General features: G+C 39.7%; 1 protein-coding gene across 4 annotated transcripts; it reads right to left on the reverse strand.

The window, feature by feature from the left end:
- Positions 1-1365: 1365 nt before the first annotated feature.
- LOC135666093 (probable protein phosphatase 2C 59) lies at positions 1366-8065 on the reverse strand. 4 transcript variants are annotated; one of them, XM_065177624.1, is made up of 9 exons: positions 7419-8047; positions 6820-6947; positions 6501-6599; positions 6252-6410; positions 3741-3828; positions 3573-3664; positions 3381-3459; positions 3116-3273; positions 1366-2238 (listed from the first exon to the last, which is right to left on the reverse strand). In XM_065177624.1, the coding sequence occupies exons 1-5, from the start codon at positions 7484-7486 to the stop codon at positions 3770-3772; spliced, it is 513 nt and encodes a 170-aa protein (XP_065033696.1). In that variant the 5' UTR covers positions 7487-8047; the 3' UTR covers positions 1366-2238; positions 3116-3273; positions 3381-3459; positions 3573-3664; positions 3741-3769. The 4 variants fall into 4 exon arrangements, 3 of the variants coding, with proteins under 3 accessions (XP_065033696.1, XP_065033695.1, XP_065033694.1); XM_065177623.1 differs by lacking the exon at positions 1366-2238 and having other exon boundaries at positions 2947-3273; XR_010509690.1 differs by having other exon boundaries at positions 1366-1874; positions 1951-2238; positions 2315-3273; positions 3741-6947; positions 7419-8065.
- Between the last annotated feature and the right edge of the window lie 13758 nt (positions 8066-21823).

The following is a 21823-nucleotide window of genomic DNA, read 5'->3' on the forward strand; positions in this document are numbered from 1 at the left end:
ACTCGCAACAACTCCGTTCAACGAACCGTTCGTCGCTCACACCTACATGTACAGCTGTTTGACAGCATGTTTTCTCTTAGTTTTGGGTTATTTTGCTTGTAAAAATGTAAGTTCGAACAAGCTGCAGCGTTACAAAGCGATCGCTCACCGAAACGAGCAAAACAGCCTAAAACAGCTCCGTTTTCGCGTGCCGCGGGCTGATTTCTGGAATCTGCCTATGCTCACCAAAACGTCAGCCATCTCAGCCCCTTTGAACCCCCCGGGTGGCACAGGGCTGGATGGGGCTTCGGATATATACCGGGCGTTGAACACTCTTTCGCAAGTTCGCAAGTTCGCAAGTTGCCTTGATGGGAACTTGTTGTCGCGCCCGGGACCAGGTGAGTGGTTGTTTGTGGGCTTGCAGCTGTTCGTTCAACCTTCTAAAGCCCTTGTTTTCCCCCTCTCCCTCTTTTCTCTTGTGCACGCAAGGTGCTCGCTGAATTGCTTGTAAAGCTTCCCCTTTTCGCGAGATGTCGGGACTTGTCCGCCGCTCGTTCTTTCGAACTAATCAACTTTATTCTTTTACAGGTCCTTCGGGACTTGCGAGAGGTTACAAGTGGGCTGATCCTCGCGGAGCAATATCGCAAGGGCGAAGCGCGACTTAGGCAATGCAAGCTAAGTTCGCGTCTTTGCCGCAAAGGTGACCCGCGACTTAGACAACGCAAGCTAAGTTCGCGTCTTTGGCCGCAAGGATGCCTCACGCCTTAGGCAATTCCAGCTAAGGCCGTGACACTATGTCACTTACTAAGATTGCAGCTTTTAATTGCCATCCATGTGGTCACTCCCTCCATCACATTATGATACCAGCTCCATATGTTCTGCCATCTCCTACATTTACTTACTGTACACATGAATTAATAACTTGGATCTCAAACTGTACCCAGCTCTCACCCACATTAGGTTGATTTCTGCAGAGGAAACGAAAGAAACATTGCAGAAACAGGACCAGCTATTGGACACTATTCGTTCTCATTTGGCACCCTAAAGAAACAAATATTGGTGATTCGTTAGCCTGCAATCTTCGTAAGGTGTGTCTTCCTAGGCCATAAAAGTTAAAATTATGGTGCCCTTTCTACAGGAATCTCTTCCTTCTACCTGCTGGATTCTTAACAAGATGCAGAAATTTAGAAGGGTTGTGAGGTACTGTCTGATCTAGAATCATGTGATATACCTTAACTTCCCATCTGTCTCTGCACAGACACTGATGGACCGTAACAACTATTATGAGGGAATTCCACAAGTTTGCATCCCAAGACACAGTAAGTAATTTGGGTTCCTCGACGGTGTTAGATTGCAGAACGACTAAAAGCAAGAACCCAAGAGAACTGTCCGATATATGTACACATTGCAGCATGATGTGGAGGACAGTTCTCCTCATGTTACACAAAGTGCTTGATGGTCTTTGTTTCGTCTAAGGAAGAAAAGAAAACAATAAAAGGAAATAAAATCTTTTACCAGGCACACGGGAAAACAGAAGGGGAACAGAAGGAGTTACAGGAGATTGGTGAAGAAACTTCAGATCAAACTACACGAATTCTCTTCTTGGGAGGGAGAGGAAGGAAGACCGAGGTAAGATCGGGAGTAACGGCGTGGAATTCCATGGAAGGAGCCGGCGGTACCCTCTTCGCCGGCTTCGGCTTTCTCTTCGCCGGCGTACAAACAAGGACGGGCTTGAGAACGGTCTCTTCCGCCTTTTGGTGTGACGCACTCTTCCTCTTCGGTTTCGGCAGCATCGGGACGGCCTTCCACGGGCTTGTCCCGCGTCGGCGCAGTCTTTATGGGCGGAAGCAGAGGCAATTCACCTACGACGACGACGACCGCCTCGGAGCCCATGGCTGCGGAGATCAAGAACTGAAGACGAAGGCAGTGGAGGCCACAGGATTCCCTTGAGAGGAGCAAAGAGAAGCACACCTCACAAGGTGGTCGGCTCGGAGAGGAATCCTTGTGGTGGAGGAGAAGAGGAGAAGAAGCTGAGCAGCAAATTTGGAGGGAGAGGGAAGGGCGAAGGAGTAAATTGGAGGAGCGAGGCAGCAGCTTCGACGTTGTGGCATCTCTACGGCTGTCCTCGACAAAAGAGAAATGCCAGGATCCACGTCTTAACGCCGCTTTCGGCACCCTCCTCCATTTCCCCGGTGAACCAACTTTTCGTCTCCTTTTTTCTGTTCTCGCTGCTCTGCTGAAAGCGTCGTCGGCAGTGGGCTGCGGACGACAACAAAGCATTAAATAACCGGTTAGTGTGGAGAGAGAGAGAGAGAGAGAGAGAGAGGCACCATACTCGATCAACTTGTTCATTCCATCGGTCGTTGTCCCCAACTCCATTAGCCTTCTTTTGGTTTATTTTTCTCTTCCTTTTTTTTGTGTCCGAGTCAAGAAAGGTTGTGTCGACAACAGACGAGGAGAATATGAAGGCTAAGGTAGACTCTTTTGCACGAGGCAAACTGTGTAGGGTTAATAAAAAGTAACTTCGATGTTCCTATCCTTCTTGGATGCCATGGGACCTATAATTTTTGTTAATGGGCGCAAACAACAAATTAATAGGTTAGATTCTATTCTATTCTATTCTATTCAAACACATCCGCGCATCTGCCACGCTAGATAAGACATGGGCATGACCCTTTGATGGATCAATCACGAAGAATGGTTATACGGCTTTACCTTTGAATCTACGTCAAAATGGTCAAAGTTACCATGGAAACTATCACAATCAAACTCCACTATGTATCATTAGACACTTCAATTCTGTATCCATGTGAAACTAATCTTCCTGCCAACATTTATAATACAAACTCAATAAGAGACCTTCTTTCATGGGTCTCATTTTGCTTTCATAGGGGGCATATCAAAATTGTTCCTTGAGGCTTAAATTACCAAACTTGAGCTACTTTAATTGCAGGAGTAAATTCCAAATGGTAAAAATGGTATGTATATATAAACGACTATTCAGGAAGAAATTTAGGCACTCTAACCAAACAATCTTATTGATTATTCTAACAAAAGTGAAAACAGCATGATACAGACTCCACTAAACCATTACAGATAACAAAGCGATAACAAAGATCAAGCAGACAATTTGTACCTATTGCTGCTCGGTTGTGTTATCAAGGCTAGCCAAGAAACTGTACCACGACACCAAGTGATGTTGTCAGAACTACCCCTTTGATAGGCCTCCTGTAACAGTTTCTTTGCTGCTTGTTCTGGATCTTGTAGGGGTTTGACAATAGCTACCACCGCCTCCTGAATTTGGAACCAAATGAAAAAGAAAGGGTTCAATCTTCGGAGATGATATTTCAGGTACCTACTTTTTTTTTTGTTTTTTGTTATTTTCTTCTTTTAAAGTATACCTCATTCGTTCGTGACAACATCCCACAATCAGTCACTTGCAAGGATGAGGAATTCGAGAGATCCATCAACCGCTTCCACCTGCATTCAACAGTAGTCGAAGCAGTCAAAGGCATTACTGTCAGATGATGATATGTCTCGAGTCTTGAAGACAATAACATTGTAGGAATAAAGTGATAGGTCAGAGATCAAACATGAATTTCTGGATCTGCGACAACAAACTGTTTCAGGTGCCTATCACCAAATGCACGAGAAACGGCAAGAACACCACCGACACGCCATGTCCCTGCAGTTACAGTTGATCAGTATTTATATAACGAAATGATCTAAACTGATAAAAAATGATGGAGGAGATCAAGTACCAGCCCACATTACAAAGCCCCCAGCATCCTCAATCCTTTGCTCTCTCATCTGTTTGGTCAGGCTTGTGATCCCTTGAGACAGCTATAGCTGCAAAAGTTACAAAAAATAGCGTGAGCCGAGTTCCTAGTAAAGAACTAAACTTTTAAGAGGCTCAATCAATAATTCAATACAAGATTCTGGTGATTGTATTCTATTTCAGATACTGAATTTGTTAAAAACAGAACCTTCAAGCACATCCAGAGAAAATCATCTCCATATTATCACCATCAAAATAGAGTGATTGGTTTAATTATGAGAGCTCACATCAACCAAGTACCACAACAGGTTGATTTGCCAGGTCTCTGTTGTTCAAAGTACCAAGAACTGGCTTTTGACCATGATGCACGAGGGACAAAAGGTTTCTTTCTCTAAATTACCAAGCAATCAGAAGAATTGCCGTTGCAATCTACTGCACAAACTAGAAGCAAAACTTACCATATGGGGAACAAAAGACTTTTTTCTCTAAATTATGAAGCACCCAGAAGTTCGTTTGGTCAACTACTCTATCATGATCAGAAAATTGCTTTTGCAATATATTGTAAGAACCAAGAAACAGAACTTGCAAGTAAAATGGGTGCTCTACAAGAAATTGGCACAACTGTTTGCCTCAGAAAAGGACTTGTTGCAACTGATGCCACTGAAAAACCAAGAATCAGATGTTTGTATCAAGAGGTTCATAGAATACATAAACTTTTGTATTAATTGAGCACAAGTTGAGATGCCAAACTCGATTTAACAAAGAAAAAGTGGGAAAAAAAAAACAACGAAAATTAGAACCACAAGCAGCTTTTAATATGCTAAATAAAAAGTCTTTATTAGTTACAATTTTCAAGATAACTGGATCGAGTGATGCAACAAATTCTAGATTGATTTTTCGACCCAATCAATTGAAATGAGAAGAGATTGCATGGATATCTTATAAAGAATACAGAACAACCTCAACGGGCATAAGAACAAACATAAACAACAGGATTCAATGACAACAAGTATGTCAACAGCACCACACAGTACTGTTTATTGCCATTCATAAATCAATCAGAAATTTGAATCTAGTTAGAAGGCAATAATCTCAAACTAAAGATGACCACATATAGTAATTGAACCATGAGATGAACAAATGGGCAAGCAAACATCCAAACAAAAGCAAATGGTAGATCACGGATAATGATTATGGAAATATGTAAAATGTTAAATACCAAGCTCTACATACATGAGGGATGATTTTTGATAAAAAATATGTAAATTTGGCAAGAAAAAATAATGGAGACACAATAATATCTACCTAAAGTTCCATATAAAAAATATATTCTTTAACACTGAACAAAACAAATAATGGAGAAATATGCTTATGACAAGCTTCAGGATTAAGGAAACATCAACTTCCATTGTCATCCTGTTTTGTCATTGGCGTGAATAGTTAAACTCCCGATCGTCGAAGTCTACGATTAGATGGTTTTGACAAGGGTCAATTCCAGAATGCAAGAAATATAACCAACAAAATGTGGACTGGAGGATAAAAGACCGTAGAATAATAAATCACACCAATAAAAATCCCATTTGTAGATTCCAAGACATGTCATACATCTAAAGTGGTACCAAAACCTACTATGTACAGCGCTAAATGGAAAGTTTCATCAAGGAACAACACTCAAGCGATGAACAAAAAATAGTTCTTAGATCATACATTAAAGACAAGATAACATGACTAAACTATTAGTATACAATTTCACCAAAAGTATGTAGCTATGAAACCACTGTAGCATCGATAAGTCATAAAGACATTAAGTGCAATGGCTTATAGAAGTAGCATAAAAAAGTGATTATTATTCTTTAAATAATGCTGTGTAAAAATTGGATAACTTAATATTAAGTTTCCAATCCTGTTTAACTTGCTAGTAAACTATTAATCTTCAAATCTCATTTCAAAAAGAGTACATGCAATACGAGAGCGTAATGAACTTTAGCACCTCATCCATCATCAACAATTTAAATCCTCATTTATCACCATAAGTGTGCAGTTTCAGCCATTTCTGAAGATTTTTTCGCAGGTTCAATTCTCCAATTTCAGGCTTAAATTCTGTGAATCCAAACAGGAATATGTTCTCTTTCTCCTTCCTGTCTATACTTTTTTATATTACTATATTTTTGAAGAATCTGAAACTATATGATTATTTGTTTCAATGTGTTCAGTACACCAGAGACACACAGAGCTACTATAGCATTTGGCAGGATCAAGAGAAGGCCAAAAAACTTTGTTGGTCTAGAACCTACATATATCCTAAGAACCTAGATGTCACTGGTGTCACATTCTAAATATTGCTCTTAAATAGGTTGGGTTGTCAGAATACAGTTAGTAAAAAAAAATGCAGTAAACTCCATCTAAATTGAGCCGGTTTAGTTCTAGATTAAGTACAGAAATCCGTTACACATAATTGATGATAAGAGAACTGATTTAAGGATGAGGGGCCTACCATCTCCTCCTCTACATATGACAGCTCTAGAGTCCCCAACATTTGCAACGAGCAAACGATCACCAACAAGGACAGCTGTTGATGCAGTTGAACCCGCCTCTCGGTTCTGGCTGTTCTCAGATTTCAAAAATTCTGCGTCCGTGTGGTTGTATGCATCAGCTGAAGGTAACAGCACAGATGAATTTCATAAGCCAAATATTATTGTTCTCTAAAAGCTCTTTCATAGTACAAAATGCAAATCAGCACCACCTATAGCTGATTTTGTATCGGTAATGAACTTTGGATGCCTGAGTAAGTTGCTGAAGAGGTTTTGTTTAACATACTCTGCTACTTGGGCACCGCCATGACCTACATAACCACTCATCAAAGCATCAAAGTCTAACGTTAGGATATTGAATGTATAAGCAACTCTCCACGAGAGAAATTTACCCTAGAAAAGGATTGAAAGAAGCAAGTTAATGAATGGGTTTTCTATGTCAGTTTTACCAAAAATTTGCAAATACAAAAAAAAAAAAAGATAAGACATTCTAAACATAACAAAGACAACAAAATACTGCAGAAATTTTACCATCAAAGACCCCAAACAAGCCAACAATTTCTCCATCAACGCTGTCAATTCGCGTCTCATAGAAGTCTTCCATCGAAGATCTTTTCCCCGGACAGCTTGCATACCCATAACCAAACTTCCCATCTTGACTGTCTTGAAAGAAATAAGCATGAGTTTTAATGTTAGATTGACACGCAAGAGTAGGATGTTTCTTTACAGCCTACTTTAGGCAACATATTCAACTGCAGATTCAAGAACCACAATTAACAGATAGGAAGCAGTTCTATGAGTTTATTCAGCGTAAAAGAACCATGTTTCCCATGTAAGTTCACACATCCATATCTGACGAACCATCTCATAACTTGTTTGTCAATTATTAAGGATCTAACTTATATTGAATTATTAAGGAATAAACGACTGTTTATACATAAAAAATAAATAAATAAATAAATCTCTTCCAATAACTAGCTAGTTTGTCTTCGAATTAGAACTCAAAATATATGAAGCGAATGCTAGCATAAGATCAGCTCGAAAATCGCACGAGATACGAAACATAAACAAATCTAGAAAAGAATATCGTAAGCCTTAATACGACTTCACAAGGAATAAACGAACGAGACCTGAGTCCTCCCCCGCTGACCGGAGCACCGTCTGCTTGAAGCCCACTGATGGAGTTCAAATACCCCATCTTCCCTCCGAAATATTCGCCCCCCAAACAAAGATCAAAGTGAGGGAAGATCCCACCGAAACCACCGAAACAAGAAGGCCGATCCAATCAGCCTGGAAAGAAACCCATGCCCGATTTCCTCACACTCGAATCAGCCGTCGATCCCCACCGCGACCAAATTCACCCCCTGCAATCGACATCCGATACCCCCTCCCCCCCACAAACGTTTACCACGTCGATCAACGGAAGCAATCTCGAACTCCAAAAAGAAAAGAGGGCAGATGAAGAGATCCTTCACCGAGAGACAGAGAGAGAGAGAGAGAGGAGACGCCGAGCACTGGTTTCGATCGCTGGCAACGGGGAAGAAACGTCGAGGGAGGAAACAACGGATTAATGGTGGGGGGTAGGCGGTGGGTTTTGAGTAGAAGTTAAAATGTATGAATGGATATGCTTAGGTCTCCATTTGGTACCGAAAATAAATAGATAAATAAATACACATGTCTCAAGAAAAATAACTTTAATTGAGCGTTAAAGTATAATTAATTAAGTTTAATTGACTAAATCGAAGATCTAATTAGCAATATATGAGCATACATAACAATGCTATAATAACAATCAAAACTTAAAAGGACAAAAAATGGTTGTAATAAATCATACATTTGTGTGTGAGAGGTCACTTCTATCTTTCCTTTGCGTGCTTGCATTGCTTAAGTGGTTGCCATCACGTAACCGCATGCCATCGTTATACTTGTCGCTTGTTTGGGTGTTCTTTTCGATGCATGATTATTCCATTTCTTATGAGATATATATATATATATCGGGAGGAAGCATAATATAATGCAGCTTAATTCCCGATGGAATTAACGTGATGAACACCGACATTTTCTCGAGCATAGTATATTAACATGATAGAGCTTTTTTTCTGGGGGATTACCGATGAAATCCATGTGGGGAAGACGAGCACGTCGTTGACTTCGATCGGAAGCTGTGGCGAGGATCGAAATGACTCAGGCAGTTGGCAAGTCAACGCCTCAATCCACCAATTTTTAGTGAGGATGAATGCGATGCAAATTCCCTGTTGCATTAATTTGGTGGTATTATATATAAACACAACAATTTTCATATTTATTGACTCGGTCAATCTCTGTAAGTCGATTGTCATTTGCCCCTCGAACAGCAATTTAATGCATATGAATGTGAGGGAATTCTCTCTTTTTTTTTTTTCTCCATAAAAGAGTCTCACGTTTTCAGAAATTTTCCGACATCAATTTTTTTTTTAACCTAATACCGATTACAATATTTTTAATACGATGTTATAGTATTTTAGTAATACCCAAAAAATAATATAATATAATATATTTATAAATATAATTATTTTGAAAATATTATTTTTTACAGTATTTTTATTTTATGTTATAGTATTTTTCATAATATAAAATATTATAACTATATTTTTTATTGCATTGACGATTGTTTCTTAGTATTACTGAAAATACTATAATTGGATCGATTCATCCAACTAGTCCACAGAAAAAGGAAAAAAAGAAAAAAAAAAAAAGGGTAGATAATTGGATATTTCAAGGATTAAGCAAAAAATTAAGCGCTATTAAAAATCTGAAAAATGAGAAGTTTCTTTTTTTAAAATCAATATGTGTATATATTGATTTATATGCTAAGTAAGCGGTGGTGGTTCGCTCGCCCGCGGCACCTCCCTTACGGCTTTCTTATTTAAGTTTCCGCGTCCCACCACCGTGCTTGTATGTATATATATACACATGTTCTTGTCATCCTCTGCGTCTTCTATCGACACAACTTTCTTCTTTAAGGACCGATTACCATATTCATAAACTCTGACCATGAAACTATATATATTTCATATTTATTGTATTAAAATAAAGTGAAAAAAATATCATTCTTCATATATTTTTATGAAAATGATAAATAGTAATTACATTTAAAATTACCATTTGAGATATCATATGAAAACCTCAGTAAGACATTATCCATGATGATAGGGGTAATAATGGCGACATGACGTGTCACGACGACTGCCCCACCTGGGCGCCACTCTGCCCAATGAGGAAGGCAATAACGCTGACTCGACACGCGCTGACGTCATCCACTATCAGGCAACGACTTCCGACCCCGTGCACTTGACCACGACAGGAGAGGACGACGACCGACCCTCGCCCATACCCTGCGACAGTCCGGTTCTCCACGCAACGTTAGTAACAGCGTCAGACGTCGTCAGAGGTACGATCCTGCCTCCCACAGGCGGGCACATCAGGTAACGCTAAACTACCCTATAAATACCCCCGAGTTCTAAACGAAAGGGGGGACTTCTCCACGGCAGAAAACTCCCTTCCACATCATCTGACTTGATCGTCGGAGGGGTCGGGCCGAGCTTCCGACCCGACCTGTGTGCAGGAACGAAGGCAAGGTCGCATCTCCCAGTCACCACGACGAGGCTTCACCCCCCACGCTACGTCCCATTCGGACCGCCGTGACCGGCCACCCCAGTTGTCCCGAGGAGCGCCGCGTCGGATCCCCGCGCATTCGGACCCGAACCAAGCCGCGTCGGCCCCGAGGCCACGGCATACAGTTGTTCCCCGTAACATTTTGGCGCTAGAAGGAGGGCATACTGCCCGAGACCTCCTCGGCCACAGCCTACCCGAGACCTCCTCGGCCACAGCTTGCCCGAGACTTCCTCTGCGCGGCCTGCCCGCCTAAGTAGCTCCTCGGCCACTGCCTGCCCGAGAGCTCCTCGACCCCATGCTGCCCGAGACCACTCCTGCGCGGCCTGCCCGCCTGAGGGGCCTACCACCCCTACAACCAAGCCCAACTTGACCGACGAACCACTACTTGAGGTTCCTCGGCCACCCAGAGCCACCACTGCACATCCAACCCTCGTCAATTGTCAAGCTCCATGATTCCCACACCCCTGGCAATGAACCGGCCTTCGCCCGACAGAGACGGTTCCTTAGAACCGAAGCCATGCCTCGGACTCGCCTTACGGCAACCGACGCATAACTTCCATTGGGGGGGGAATATGATGAGGGTAATAATGGCGATAAGACTCGGGCTGACGTCAGCTGTCTCGGATGACGCATCGCCCCTCGGTTGACCTGACAACACCTGGTCAAACAAGACCAGAACGCCAACCGAGGCACGTCACTATCCTACAGGAGCCCAGCCCCTCACGTGACGCCAACACTAGTGTCAGACGCTACCGGGAGTTCGATCCTGCTCCCTGCTAGCAGTCCTACGCACCACCTTCACTATAAAAACCCTTGCATGCCAAGGGAGAAAAGGAGGGAGAGGACAACACAAAAACACCCTCAAAACCACTCCACTCCACATCACTAACTTGATCGTTGGAAGGGTCAGGCCGAGCTTCCGACCCGACCTGTGTGCAGGAACGAAGACGAGGCGCCTCTCACCGGACGCACAGGCGAGGAGCCCCTTCCCAGAGGAAACGGCGACCCCCCTCCACGACCGAACCGACCCGAGCCGGCGACCTCTACAGTCCCGAGGAACCCCCCTGGGAGATCCCCGCCATTCGGACCCAGAACAAACCGCGTCGGCCCCGAGGCCACGGCGTAAAGTTGTTTGCACTAACACATGACATCTAACGTATCGAGAAAAAAAGAGGGAAAAGGAAGCAGAGGTTACTTGGTGTTCGGGGTTTTAGCATCATCCCATTTGAATCAAGATTTCGGTACTTTTTTTTGCCGGACAAGACTTCCTGAGATCTGACCACTGAATTAACCGACGATGAGTGATCTAATTATGAAGTTGCATGAGTTTTTTGCCTTTCCAAATCTAACTACAGATATAATTCCATTAAAGATTCTTATCTGTTGGGCACATAGCGCATTAGTTCAGCCCATAATGCTTTAATAACTCATAGCTCATATTAGTATTTTCTTTTCTTTTAACATAAATCCTAACTTTTTTAATCTAAACGTGTGCAGGTAAGGTTGAAAAAAGAGGACAATGACGATTGTGGACGAGGTTGAGAAGAAAAAAAAAAAAAGAAAGGAGAAACTGTAATATTGGCAATTAAGGGCAAAAAAAAAAAAAAAAAAAAGAGAGATGAAGATGAGAATAATGCAGAGGTTCCTTTTATGACTTAAAGCATGCGGTAAGTATTATTTAGTATGTTATATTTCTTTTTTTTCTTAAATTTCAAAGCATATGAATTCGTTGCCGACGTTGTATAGAGTGCAGATTGGTTATAGTTGCCGAATGACAAGATGTTGTTGCTCGACAGGGAACGCATGCATGCATGCATGCATATGAATCAACTAAACAATCCTCTTCTCTTTCAGGACATGTGAACTTTTTCTTGCACAACCTGTTTACTTTGCAGAACCTGTCTATGATATGTTATACCTTCTCGTAACAATTTTAATATTGTCTCCCAAGAAATCATTTCTTGCTGTTTCATTCACAATGGCAGAAAATTCTACTAACAGAAAACCCTCTATTTCATGATATTTAATCGTAGCATTGGACACATGAAAGACAAAAATTTTCATTCAACTTCTCTTCTCTTATCTACGAACAGTTCCTCTTCTTCACCGCATGGCCGAAGCGTATTAGAGTAAGGGATCAATAGTGGGTAACTGCATCCCAGCGATCCCAGCTTCTTGAGTTCTCCATCCTTTATATCATAGCTATATGCCTCGCTATCTACGGTGAAAACAAGTGACGTGGTCATCGCCACCTCTCTCAGCACGACGCAGCTCACGTTGGGGGGTTCCCTGAACCCTATCTGGCCCAAGCTCACCTCATGCACCCTTACCCATCCTGGCGGACCGTCGTTTGTCTTCCTCAGCAGCCACAGTCCGATCACCCAAGTACACATTTCGTAATGGATTAGGCACAGCGACTTCCCCTCCCACTTGCCTATTCCGATCGTGTCCAAGTAGGCGACGGCTGCTTCTTTCGGCAGAGGGATGATCTGCGTGCGCTCCTTCCTCACATCAAAGGCGACGACATAGTGGTCGATCCTCTCGTACGATTTCGAATGTGACGATGCCCAGAATACGACGTCGTCGCAGACCACCGGGTGCTCCAAATGTAGTTCCATCCGACCGAAGTCGAGTTCCTTGTCCATCGTCCACACCCTCGCAGACGAGTCATAGACCTGACAGCGGTGCAACGAGCTCCCTTCTGGGGTCCGTGAAAGGTAGACCAACTTGTAGCTTTTCGTCACCCCATCTCCATCGTTCATGAATCTCACCGCGATGCCGATGCCGCCCCATGTCCAATACTTGCTCGGCGGGGAGGGCAGCTGGCACCGAGTCCCACGGGCCGGGTTGTAGACGCATAAGGCATCATCTTTGTTATGCAAGACAAAGACGAGGCCACCCGCTGACCCAAGGATTACGACTTTCCTGTAGGACAAGAATTCGAGGCTGCTTCTGGGCACACCGGCGTAGGGGTCAATGAGGAAGAAGGGCCCAGGAATGTTGCGGATGTGGGGAAAGAAGCCGGAGATGACATTGTTGTGGTACGTCTGTGAAAGGAGAAAATGAGAATCTGATGAGAGCTGGCGAAAGGTCTTGCAAACAGAGAGGAGCCTAAAGAAGGTCTTTGCTGGGAGGTAGGAGAGGATCTCTGCCAGCAGGTTATCGGGAAGGGGACGACCGCTACTTCCGAGGTTGATGCTATGACTGCTATTGAGCATACCATCCATTCCAACCATCAGAGATTTGGAAAAGTACAACTGTCCATTATATAGAGAATAGAGAAGGCCGATGACTCTTAGTGTGAGAAGATATCGAACTTTCATCATCTGAAACTGAGAAATGTTTCGAGGACCGATTACCATATTCATGGACTCTTTCCATGATATATATATATATATATATATATATATATATATATATATATATATATATATATATATATATATATATATGTATATTATATATATATATATATTCATATTTATTGTATTACATTAAAGCTAAAAACATATCATCTTCATATATTTTTGTGAAAATGACAATAAGTAATTACATTTAATATTACCATTTCAGACATCATATGAAAATAGTAGTTAATTATTAGATTTAGTGTGATCCTTCTAAGCACTCTCCTCTGTTAGACATTATCCATGATATCTAACTTGCCAAGTAAATGATAAAATTGATTTGAATTAAGAGCCTTAGTTATCACTAAGATCAATAGATAGTGAAAAGATCATTAAATTGCTCACGTTGCCTCTGATCACTACTTTTTCATAATTCAAATAAAGAAAATAATCATCTGAAAAAAAAAGCCATTTTTAGTTTCAAAATTTTCAGATAAACATAAGGATGCTAAAGATACAATAGTTGTGTGAGGGATTATTTTACTACTGATTTTGAATGTTTAAGGGTATTTTTAATTTATAGAATTGCTAATTTTTAAGGAATCTTGAAAAAAGAACATTCGACACTCGAGTAAATTGAAGACTTCCAAGTTAAGAATGCCAATATGAGCCTTAATTAAGAGTCTTAAGAATCAATCCACTTCAAACCATTTTTAGATAAATTAATTTGAGATGGTAGATTATGATACGAACAAAATGGACAAATGAGGGGTGACCATAACACCAAATCTTATCGCAATGTGACTTACATGAGTGTAGGACAAAAGCAAAATCCAATGTATTCGGGAAGATAGTGAGATTTGTTACAAGGATGATCAAATTAGGGTCGAAGTTGTGTCTTTTACTCCAATTTTTGGAATTAATCGATTGCTCAAACTTGGCCTACTCTACATATAATTTCTAATCTTAACTTTTCATACCCTTTGAATATAAGTAAATTTAAGATTTTCTAAGATCTATGGATTTTGGTAAAAAAGACTCGATCTAGATGACTACATAATTGAATTATTTAGTGGATGTTGGAATATCATAATGGTCCAACTGATTTTAATTTCATCATTTTCATCATAGGTGTATGCTTATTGATGATTGACTAAAGTTTTTCTTTTTCTTTTACTGATGCAAGACTCATAAAGTTATAAGTGGTTTTTAATCAATGTTATTATATAATTTAAATTATAAAATTCTTCCTAAAATCTTAATTGAACTTTTATTCCCCAAATTATCTCTCATGGGCAAACAATTTTTTACAATTAGCCAACGTTTAAGAGAATATTCTATCGACATAGGAGATTGTTGTTTTGGAGGTACAAATCTAGGGTAAAAGTCCTTTAGTGATAATTAAAATAAAAATTAAAAAAAAAAAACTTATGATAAATTATTTATTATCCCTCGATATGCTTTCATTCATTCATTCTGAAAATTGACCTTAGAGCTATTAAAGTAGCGAACCTTTGTCTTTTTATATTTATGTCATTATTACCCAAGTTGTTACATAAATTCTAAACCATGATTCCTCCCCATAAAATGCTTATTTCTGATTTTGATTGTAAAATTTTACAGATTCAACGATAACTTGATGATTAGAATGTTATGTTGTCTATTCAAATGAGGTAACTAAATCAAATTATGCATGATGACCAATATACAATAATTTATCTTTGTTTCTTGGATAACGAGAAGCCGAAATGATGAATTTAGTCAGGAATATTTTATTTATATTAATTTTTTAGTTATAAATTGTTACATTATACAAGAAAGAATATTACCACATTTAGGATTTTTTTCATTGGATTATAACATCATTCCATATATCAAAAGTCAAATAAATAAATATCACATTATTAATATATATAAATAATAAATATTTATTATAATTTTTTATTTATCAAAATATAAATTAAAAGTAGTCATAGGTTTTATTTAGAAATATAGTGATACTAACTCAAAAATAACTCAAAAATAAAATTCAACTAGCCCTAGTTAAAGGAATATTTGTTCTCAATTGAAATTTGGTATAGTATTATTGGTTGGTTACTTTAAAATTTTAAAATAAAGTAAAAAAATTCCGTAATACGAGGAGGAACCTTTATAAGGCAACTATAAAATAAATATATATTCAAAAGTTAATCATCATATTGACATATATCAAATGCTCGAAGGCATACTCGGAGGAACCTTTATAAACTCACAATAGTGAATGAAAATAAATCCATATTACACTCCTAACAACATAAATAATAGTATCTCTTACTCGTCAAAGTAAGGACATGTTGTTGAATCTCGGATTTTGATGATGAAATCAATTGATGTGTTTGTGATCTAATATGCATTTAAGTAACGCAGGACTAGCTTCGATCATAAAAGGCAAATTGATTAAAGTAGGAGAAATCAAACGTTAGGCCAAAGAGAACATATTAGAAGATTGGACGTCGGCTGGAGGATCGATCGACGTGTCGGTAGAAGGCTTCGTGTCATGAATTTAGGCATCGGGTTGAAGGATCAGACTTTACGCCAAGGAGATTGGAAGTTGCAAGAATCAACATGTCGATTGGGCAATACATCGAAGGATTGGACGAAGTGTCAGATGAACCAATGACATGTCGGACAACATAGGATTCGCTTGTAATCGACTATGTCTAGATTGAGTTAGTTTAGAGTCTAATTGAGTCAATTTAGAATGTAATTAGGTCAACTCAATTAGGGGATAATTAGGCATAAGTTAGGGCTGAGTTGGGTCGAATGGAATACCCACTCAGCCACTTAGAACCATGCTAGGCAGTGGCACCACCCATGGTGGGTGATAGAACCACTTGAAGCTCAACCTCCGAGGAGGTCCAGTCGATGGTACCGCCCAAAGTTGGCAGTGGTATCATCGGCCATAAAAGCTATCAAGCGATGTTACCACTAGAGCCTAGTCTCCGAGGCTCTGTCAAGTGGTGGTACCGCCAATATCCTAAAAATTGAGAATGAGACACTTTTAGGCTTCAATTTTTAATCTGTTTGGAGCCTATAAATACCTTTATCATCCCTGTTCAGATCACACAAGAATTGAGAACAAAAACAAAGATAAATTCTGTTGTAATCTTATGAGAGTTCTCCTTCTATAGTCTAAGGTTGATTTTTATTTAAGAGAGGAGTAAGTGGGGGTGTAAAGGTTCTCTCCTCAACTTGTCAAAAAGAGAATTGAGTTGTACGGGTAGTTGATCTTCGGTAATGGAAGCCGGTGGTCTCAACGAAAGAGCAATCAGAAGTGGACGTAGATCACGATAACCGAACTACTATAAAAATCTGGTTTGAATTTACTTCTTACTATTTACCTTTATTGCAAACTAAATTCATACTTTCACTAAGCTTCCGTACGCTTTCCAAGTTAATATTTTTTCGATACGATTTTTCATCGAACAAAATTTTTAAAACCAGTGATTTTAACGAAAGCACTAATTCACCCCCCCTCTTAGTACCGACTCAATCATAACACACGTTCTATCCAATAATAGATATAATAACTATCCGATCGTCATGTCTTATAACCTGTTAATCCTCAAAGGGAATCACCCTACCTGTCCTTAGTAGGAAAATAAAATCGTCTTATAACATGTTATGTCTATATAGAAATGAAATAATACATTGAAACATTTAAAGTTATCTTTCAAATATCATTAATGTTAAATAACATCAATTAGCTATCAATCAACTTGTATTATAACTCAATGTTTCAATTGAACTCGATTTAACTAGAACCTAATTTAATCGATCTCTAATCCTCATTTAATCGATTTTGAGAAGAGGTTACTTGGTGTTCTGGGTTTTAGCATCATCCCATTTGATTCAAGATTTCGATACCTTTTCTTGCCGGACAAGACTTTCTTGACCACTGAATTGCTCAGAATTAACCGACGATGAGTGATCTAATTATGAATTTGCATGAGTTTTTTTTTTCCAAATCTAACTACAGATATAATTCCATTAGAGATTCTTATCTATTGGGCAGATAGCTCATTAGTTCAGTCCATAATGAGCTTTAATAACTCATAACTCATACTAGTATTTTTTTTTTCTTTTAACATAAATCCTAACTTTTTTTAATATAGACGTGTGGCAGGTAAGGTTGAAACAAAAGGACAATGAAGATTGTGGACGAGGTTGAGAAAGAAAAAAAAAAGAAAAAGGAGAACCTATAATATTGGCAATTAAGGGTAAAAAAAATAAGAGAAGAAAAAAAGAATGAAGATGAGAATAACTCAGAGGCTCCTTTTATGACTTAAAGGATGCAGTAAGTATTATTTAGTATGTTATATTTCTTTTTTTTCTTACATTTCAAAGCATTATTCGTTTTTGTACACTAATAGTATGTTATTCGTTGTCTCCTCTCTTGAAATCGAACAAATCCCAAAAAGTTATATAGACAAGATGTTGTCTATCTAAGATTGTATAGTGCAGATTGGTTATAGTTGCAGAATGACAAGATGTTGTTGCTCGACAGGGAACGCATGCATGCATGCATATGAATCAACTAAACAATCCTCTTCTCTTTCATGAACTTTTTCTTGCACAACCTGTTTACTTTGCATTATTAAGTCAAAGTGAATTTGTCTATGATATGTTATACCTTCGCATAACAATTTTAATATTGTCTCCCAAGAAATCATTTCTTGCTGTTTCATTCACAATAGCAGAAAATTCTACTAACAAAAAACCCTTTATTTCATGATGATAAGGCATATTTTGTATTCCCGTCACGTCACAACCTCTGTCGCATCACGCCCCCACCAAGTCGGCACGAGAGTACCTCCCTGCACCGGGTTGGGACCTATACCGAGATGCACTCCCTCGTCAAGTATCGTCCCGAAAAACTCGGGGCATTCCAGGCACGTTCCGTGCATTCCGGACGTGCGACCACACAAAGGTACCATCTCGCAACTTGAGGATCGTTCACCGTATCAAATCCACGTACGACCGATCCTCGCATAATAGTATAAAAGCCCTTGACCGACATCTGGCCATGGGATGACAAAAAAAGGGGAAAAGGTAACCACCAACTTATTCTACGAGGGGCCAAAGTTGGAAACCCGCCGACGAGGGCCTTATGTGCTGGAGCTCGATCGCCTCCAGAAGCGCGACCGCCCCGATCGAAGTGGCACCTTCCCGGAAGACGATGGTAGCGTCCCAACTTCCTGACGTAATCGACCTCAACACCTCGTCCCATCGATCGTGAACTCCCGACATTAACCTGTGGATCAAGACCCCATCGGCGACGACGCATCAGGTCACATTTAATCGCAGCATTGACACAAGAAAGATAATTTTTCATTCAACTTCTTTCTCTTATCTACGAGAATGTATACATAATAGGAAATACAAACAAAAAGAAGGTCTCTTCACGTTGTTTCGAACAGTTCCTCTTCTTCACCGCATGGCCGAAGCGTATTAGAGTAAGGGGTCAACGGTGGGTAAGGGCATTCCAGCGATGCCAGCTTCTTGAGTTCTCCATCCTTTATATCATAGATATATGCATCGCTTTCTACGGTGAAAACAAGTGACGTGGTCATCGCCACCTCACTCAGCACGATGCAGCTCACCTTTGGGGTTTCCCTGAAACCTAACTGGCCCAAGCTCACCTCATGCGCCCTCACCCATCCTGGCGGACCGTCGTTTGTCTTCCTCAGCAGCCACAGTCCGATCACCCAAGTACACGTTTCGTAATGCATTAGGCACAGCGACTTCCCCTCCCGCATGCCTATTCCGATCGTGTCCGAGTAGGCGACGGCTGCTTCTTTCGGCAGAGGGATGATCTGCGTACGCTCCTTCCTCACATCAAAGGCGACGACATACTGGTCGATCCTCTCGTTCGAGAACGAATGTGACGATGCCCAGAACACGACGTCGTCGCAGATCACCGGGTGCTCCAAATGTAGTTCCAACCGACCGAAGTCGAGTTCCTTGTCCATCGTCCACACCCTCGCAGACGAGTCATAGACCTGACAGCGGTGCAACTTACTCCTTACTGGGTGCCGTGAAAGGTAGACCAACCTGTAGCTTTTCGTCACCCCATCTCCATCGTTCATGAATCTCACCGCGATGCCACCCCATGTACAATACTTGCTCGGCGGGGAGGGTAGCTGGCACCGAGTACCACGGGCCGGGTTGTAGACGCATAACGCACCATCTTTCCTATGCAACACAAAGACGAGGCCACCAGCTGACCCAACGATTTTGCCTTTGCGGAACAAGAATTCGAGGCGGCTTCTGGGCACACCGGCGTAGGGGTCAACGAGGAAGAAGGGTCCAGAAAAGTCGCGGTCGTGAGGAAAGAAGCCGGAGATGACATTGTTGTGGTACGACTGTGAAAGGAGAAAATGAGAATCTGATAAGAGCTGGCGAAAGGTCTTGCAAATAGAGAGGAGCCTAAAGAAGGTCTTTGCTGGGAGTTAGGAGAGGATCTCTGCCAGCAAGTTATCGGGAAGGGGACGACCGCTACTTCCGAGGTTGATGCTATGGGTGCTATTGAGCGTACCATCCATTCCAACGATCAGAGATTTGAAAGAGTCCAACTTATTGTCCATTATATAGAGACAATAAGTAATATATATATATATATATATATATATATATATATATATATATATATATATATATCATATTTATTGAATTATAATAAAGGGAAAAACATATCATTTTCATATATATTTTTATGAAAATGGCAATAAGTAATTACATTTAATATTATCATTTCAGACATCATATGAAAATGGAAGTTAATTATTAGATTTAGTGTGATCCTTCTAAGCACTCCCCTCTGTTAGACATTATCCATGATATCTAACTTGTCAAGTAAATGATAAAATTGATTTGAATTAAGAGTCTTAGTTATCACTAAGATCAATAGATAGTGAAAATATCATTAAATTGCTCACGTTGCCTCGGATCATTACTTTTTCCTAATTCAAATAAAGAAAATAATCATCTGAAAAAAGAAGAAGCCATTTTTAGTTTCAAAATTTTCAGATAAACATAAGGATGCTAAAGATAGAATAGTTGTGCGAGGGATTATTTGACTACTCATTTTGATTGTTTTAGGGTATTTTTAATTTATGGAATTGCTAATTTTTAAGGAATCTTGAAAAAAAGAACCTTTGACACTCGAGCAAATTAAAGACTTCCAAGTTAAGAATGCTAATATGAGCCTTAGTTAAGAGTCTTAACGATCAATCCACTTCAAACCATTTTTAGATAAATTAATTTGAGATGGTAGATTATGATTAGGATAAAATGGACAAATGCAGGGTGATCATAACACCAAATCTTATCCTACTGTGAATTACATGAGTGTAGGACGAAAGCAAAATCCAACGTATTTGGGAAGATAGTGAGATTTGTCACAAAGATGTTCAAATTAGGGTAGAAGTGGTGTCTTTTACTCCAATTTTTGGAATGAATCGATTGCTCAAACTTGGCCTACTCTACATATAATTTCTAATCTTAACTTTTCATACCTTTTGAATATAAGTAAATTTAAGATTTTCTAAGATCTATAAATTTTGGTAAAAAGACTCAATCTAGATGACTATACAATTGAATTATTTAGTGGATATTGGAATATCATAATGGTCCAACTGATTTTAATTTCATCATTTTCATCATAGGTGTATGTTTATTGATGATCGACTAAAGTTTTTTTTTAACCAATATTATTATATAATTTAAATTATAAAATTCTTCTTAAAATCTTAATTGAACTTTTATTCCCCAAATTATCTCTCATGGGCAAAATTTTTTTACAATTAGCCAATATTTAAGATAATATTCTATCGACATAGGAGATTATTGTTTCGAGGTGGTAAAGGTTCTTTAGTGATAATTAAAAAAACATATTAATTATCCCTCAATGTCCCAAACTTATTTATTATCCCTCCATATGCTTGCATCATTCATTCTAATTTAGTCGGGGCATATGAACTTTTTCTTGCACAACCTGTTTACTATGCGTTATTAAGTGAATTTGCCTATGATATGTTATACCTTCTCATAACAATTTTAATATTGTCTCCCAAGAAATCATTTCTTGCTGTTTCATTCACAATGGCACAAAATTCTACTAACAAAAAACCCTCTATTTCATGATATTTAATCGCAGCATTGGACACAAGGAAGACAACATTTTTCATTCAACTTCTCTTATCTTATCTACGAGAATGTATACATAATAGGAAATACAAACAAACAAAAAAAGTCTCTTCAGGTTGTTTCGAACAGTTCCTCTTCTTCACCGCATGGCCGAAGCGTATTAGAGTAAGGGATCAACGATGGTAAATGGCATTCCTGCAATGCCAGCTTCTTGAGTTCTCCATCCCTTATACTGTAGGTGTATGCATCTTCATGTGTGGCGAAAACAAGTAGCGTAGTCGTCGCCACCTCACACAGCATGGTGGACAGCACGTTGAGTGGTTTCTTGAACCCCATCCGGTCCGAGC

The sequence above is a fragment of the Musa acuminata genome, unplaced genomic scaffold, assembly GCF_036884655.1.
Source record: "Musa acuminata AAA Group cultivar baxijiao unplaced genomic scaffold, Cavendish_Baxijiao_AAA HiC_scaffold_1072, whole genome shotgun sequence".
In the NCBI taxonomy this organism is placed as follows: Eukaryota; Viridiplantae; Streptophyta; class Magnoliopsida; order Zingiberales; family Musaceae; genus Musa; species Musa acuminata.